Genomic DNA, 5491 nt, shown 5'->3' with positions numbered 1-5491 from the left:
TTTAATTCCGAAAAAAAAAAAAAAAAAAAAAAAAAAAAAAGAAATCTGAGTGTAAATTAAATTTTATTAATCCTAATCTTCTCTAACAACCATAACTTAAAACTCCTTTCAAGAGTCAGGGACCCACTACAACCATGTTCAGATTAACATTTTTCTTTAAAAGATCCAGAGTTCAAAAATAAGTGAAAATTCATCCTCTCCTTCAAATTTACTTGATTTAACATTATTTAATCATTGGTAATAGCCACAGTTCCTTTTTGTCCTACACCTCAACCAATCCCATGTGCCTCTCTTACCCATTCAACAAAAAACAAAATATACTCCCTAGAAACCACTCATGTGGCCATCCATAACAAAACCCAGAATTCATGATTCATAAAAGAGGAAAGTATAGAAAGTAATTATGAGGAGAGAAACATTTCTTCACCGTGGTTCTTTTCATACTAGAAAAAAAAAATTTTTTGTTTTGTACCGGGGATTGAACTTGGGATCTTGTGCTTGTGAGGCAAGCAGCAGAACCACTGAGCTAAATCCCCAGCAGGAAACTTTTCAAAAACTATGGATGCTGCTACTACTTGCCTTTGATAGCCCGCCCAACCACCACCACCACCACCACCACCAACACCACCACTGGGGACTGAACTCAGGACAACCTGCGCCTGTGAGGCAGGCACTGGGACCACTGAGCTAAATCCCTGGCCTGTCTTTGCTATTTTTGCTTTCTCTTAAAAAACAAAAGTAAAAGACTATAAGAGAAGGACACATACCAACACGTGTACTTACTTCCTTGTGGTCCATAGAACTTCACTACAAATTCATTGAGTCCTCCCAGGATTGTAACTTCATGCTTACTCTCAATGCTAAGGTAGAAGTTAAAGGAAATTACACAGGCTTTATAAATTCCTGGAAAAAGTACTAATGACACCCCCAAGATAGGGCAATTAAAGTGTTACCAAAACTTGCTATGATACCAATAAAATACAAAATACAGTGGTACCTCCACTTACAAACTTAATTCATTTCATGACTCTGGGGAAAGCTGCCACATTCGTGTTTGTGCAAAAAATATGGCTACGATTGTGTTCATCACCTGATGCAGAGTTCCCAAACAAAAACAAAATTGTGTCAAATGCTTCTGTATGAGGACCAAATTGTCTGCAAACTAAAGCGTTCATGAACTTAGGTCCCACCATATACATAACTCTAGTAGTTTAGGAAGCAATTTATTCTCATGAAAACAATAAGGCATAAGCTTCAGGTTCAGAGATTAGTGTTCGAATCCCTGGACTGTCAATTACCGGGTGTGTAAATCTAGACAAAATAATGTAAATTTGCTCTGGGGCCAGGGATTTAGGCTCAGCTCAGTGGTGCCACTGCCTGCCTTGTGCAAGGTCCTCAGTTTGATCCTCTGTAGCAAAAACTAAAATAAAATAAATTTGCTCCCCAATCTTTTGTCCTCTCTCTGCCAATTGGGGAAACACTACTTCATAGGATTTCTATGAAGATTAAATATGGAAAGTTGTTTTAAGGCTGCATTTACCTATATGTAAATAAAAATGGGGCACCTTTAGTTTTTCTCCCTTTTGCATCCTTTTCTATGTCTGCATCCCAATCTATTCCCAACAAGCCCTTAACATAAATTCATTATTTCCTTCAGTCAAATTCAAATGCTCAGAAAATACTGATTCTCCTAGGCTACTGTGGCTGACCTCACAGTGGCTTGCCCTGTGTTCCTTGGGGTATACTTCTTTTATTTGGCCCAACTTTGTGGTGCAGAGCCAGTTTCACCCTTACCCTTCACTTTTACTTTTTATAAACTTTGTCACCATTAAAAAAAGAGATACTCCTAAAATTATGAATTTACTAAAACAAGCCCCCATAATTTTCTCCTTGGTTTATGGAATAAAGTTACTGGTAGAACTTTGCTACAAGCAGACCAAAAACAAAACAAAACAAAACAAAATTCTTGATACATTCATTGACATGGCTGTAACTCTGCAAGTCTTGCTGCTGGGTGGCTCTGAACCACTGATGGTACATGCATGACTGTCTGATCTAGCATGACCATCAGTGGTTCAGGCTGGTGGGAACATGTTAAATCTTTTCTGTTACTCTTATATTCACCTGTGTAACATTTCTTGCCCTCCCCAAACTCCATCCCCCTTTATATGTCTCTAGGTTTTGGTATGGTCTGGAACTCTAAACATAGAGCACACACCTTTTGAAGAGACTCATACCTTTTAAAGTACTAAGCTTCAATTACAGAAACCAAATTCACGTGTATCAGTAGAAGAGCTACCAAGGCAAACTACGTTCTATGTATGTCTCCATGTCACGATCTAACCCAATAATGACTCTATTGTAGGTATTTTACGTTGTAGGGATTTTGGGAAGATTTCAAGTGTCTCCGTAACATTGGGTTATTTTGTTTTTTGTTTTTGTTTTTTTTGTACTGGGGATCGAACTCAGGACCTCACACTTGTGAAGCAGGCAGCTGCACCACTGAGATAAATCCCTATTCCTTTTTCAGTTGTATTTTTTTTTTAAGAGTAGGAAAATTTTATTGAGGGAAAGAAAGCTTCTAAGAGAGACAGAAGGATGACCGGAAAGTGGGTTGCCACTTATATTTAGCTTTTTGAGACAAGATCTTGCTATTAGTTCAGGCTAGCTTTCAACTCACTATGTAACCCAGACTGGTCTCAAATTCAGTGATCTTCCTCCTCAGGCTCTGGAGTGCTGGGATAAGAGGCATGCACCACCTGTCCAGCTGCAACATTGTTTTAATGGTTTGAAATTAAGCATCTGGCTCCCCAGGCATCTTTCCTGTAGGCCACAGTACAGCCTACAAGAGGCAAGGTATATTTTGGTAAAAGCCTATCTGTAATCTTGCATAACATCCTTAAGAGATATCAAATAAGATACTTCAGTGTAGGTTAATTTGATCTTATTCTTTTCTAAATGAAAATTAACTACTTTAATAACAAGCACATTAAAAAGATTCAGATTGAATCCACATACAAAAACTGGCCTCATTTCTTGCTGGTCAAATGATACACACATGCCTGCGGGCATGCTAAATTCTTCCTGACCAAATATCCTCTGACACCCAAAACATTCCAGTTAATACTAATACAATATCTATGTATATATATTTTTGGTACCAGGGATTGAACTCCAGCTCTTGTGCTTGCAAGGCAGGTGGCAGCACCAGTGAACTAAATCCCCAGCTAAGAATATATGTTTTAAAATTGGAAAAATCTCCCTTGTTTTCAGTTGGGTGGGTAACTCCAGCTGTAATAAGCAATAAAACATCCAAAAATAGGAAATACATATCAAAAGTACGCTGAGATTTCATTTTACCCTAATCAGAATATAAAAACAATACATGCAAACAACAACAACAACAACAACAAATAATAATAAATGCTTGCCAGGATGCAGGGATAAAGGAACCCTTCTACACTAGAGTGGAAAATGTAAATTAAATACAACTGCTATGGAAATAAATATAGAGGTTCCTCAACAACTTAAAAACAGAACTACCATTTGATCCAGCTATACAACTTCTTAGTGTATACCTGAAGGAATTAAAGCACATCACAGGCTATCTGGATCCCCATGTTTACTGCAGCATAATATACAATAGCCAAGGTAGAGAATCAGCCTAGGTGCCCATCAACAGATGAATGGGTAACGAAAATGTGGTATATATACACGGTGGAGTATTAATCAACCATAAAAAGGAAACACAACTTTGTCATTTGCAGAAAAATGGGTGGATCTGAAGATCAGCATATTAAGTAAAATAAGCCAGATTCAGAAAGACAAATACCACATTCTCTCTAATATGTGAAATTTTAAAAGTAGAAGGGATACTATTATTAGATAAGAGGAAGCAAAGAAAAGGGATGAAGAGGGGAGTGTAAGAATGAATAATATGGGCATGAATATGATAAAAATACATTAACATACATTGAAAACCACCTCAAAAATGTGAAACTGGGGAAGACTGGGACTAGGGGTGTGCTGAGGGGGAAATGATTAAAGTCCATTATATGCATGTAACAAATCTACCCAAATGACAGCTATTAATCCATATAGCCAATAAAAATGTGTCAGGGAGGATACCTCAGAAGAAGAAAAAAGTTTTTTCAGTAGAAAAGACCTTCCTAAGAATGAAGGCAAAGCCAAAAACCACAAAAGAAAAAGTAGCAAATAAAAACGTACGCACATTTAAAACATCTATATTTTAAACAACAGAAGACAAATTAGGAAAAAATATATAGTATAGACCAATGGTTGTGAACCTATGGCATACATGCATGCTGCAGTAGGCTGTTATTACTGAAAGCTCTAAAAGGTTCGCCATCATTGGCACAGACTCCAAAAATGTGTATTTTGCTGAGAGTATAGTACAAGTGATAGTGGATGCACTTAGAATGTACAAGGTCCTGTACTCAATATTCAGCATCCTCCAAAAAAGTGAATTTTTAAAATAAGGAGCTTGGCCTGGTATAGTGGTGCACAACTATAATCCCAGCACTCAGGAGGCTGAGGCAGGAGATCGATCACCTCTGGTTCAAATCAGCCTAGGCTACATAGTTTGAAGACAGCCTATCTCAAAAATAAATAAATAAAAAATAAAAAATAAGTCCCAAAAAGGAAAACAAAGATTTCATTACAAAGCAATGGAGGAGGGAAGACACCAGAGGGTGTCCTAACAAAGAAAAGGTCAAAACAGCCAAGCTAAGAAAAGAAAACCAGGGCTGGGGATGTAGCTCAAGGGTACCACACCTGCCTGGCAAGGTCCTGAGTTCAATTCCTGGTCCTAGCGGGTGCGGGGGAGACTAGAAGAAAACTGAAATGGAGAAATTAAGGTTCAGAGCCAGGTGTGTGGTTCATGCTTGTAATCAAATCCCTGCAGAGACTGAGGCAGGAGGATCACCATGAGTTCAAGGCCAGCCTGAGTACATAGCAAGACCTTGTCTTAACTCCCATCCCGTTCAACTCAGGTGGGCACACTGGCACAGCTACTCAGGAGGCTAAGACAGAAGGACTATTCAATTCAAGGGGATGAGGATGTATTTCAGTAGAAAGCTTGCATACCATGTGTGAGGCCATGGGTTCAATCTCTAGCACCAGGGGAGGGAGTTTAACTTATTAAAAAAGCTTAAAATTCATTTTTTCCACTATAAATTGATGACGATTAAAGAGCTACATAAAAAATCTAGTGTTCAGTAGAGTATAATTTGGTACTTTTGAGGACAAATCTAGCACCATTCTAAAACAAACAAAAGAAAATTTACTGGGCTAGGCATGGTGGCGCATGCATATAATACTAGCACTCACAAGGCTGAGGCAGGAGGATTGTCATGAGGCCAGCCTGGGATACATAATGAGTTCAAGGACAGCTGGAATTACATAGCAAGACCTTGTCTCAAAAAAAAAAAAAAAAAAAAAAAAAAAAAACAAAAAAAACAACAAACAAAAA

General features: G+C 38.0%; 1 protein-coding gene across 2 annotated transcripts in view; it reads right to left on the bottom strand.

Annotated features, from left to right (window-relative positions):
- Ube2h (ubiquitin conjugating enzyme E2 H) overlaps positions 1-5491 on the bottom strand; it is a 113158-nt gene that overhangs the window by 42287 nt on the left and 65380 nt on the right. For both annotated transcript variants that reach the window (XM_010633498.1, XM_010633499.1), the window contains exon 2: positions 784-860. In XM_010633498.1, the coding sequence (XP_010631800.1) occupies positions 784-860 (77 nt within the window). The remainder of the gene's footprint in view (positions 1-783; positions 861-5491) is intronic.

The sequence above is a fragment of the Fukomys damarensis genome, unplaced genomic scaffold (genome assembly GCF_012274545.1).
Source record: "Fukomys damarensis isolate Sample0158 unplaced genomic scaffold, DMR_v1.0_HiC HiC_scaffold_4, whole genome shotgun sequence".
NCBI lineage: Eukaryota > Metazoa > Chordata > Mammalia > Rodentia > Bathyergidae > Fukomys > Fukomys damarensis.
The sequence above is the reverse complement of the archived record's forward strand: the minus strand, read 5'-3'. Positions and strand labels throughout refer to the sequence as shown.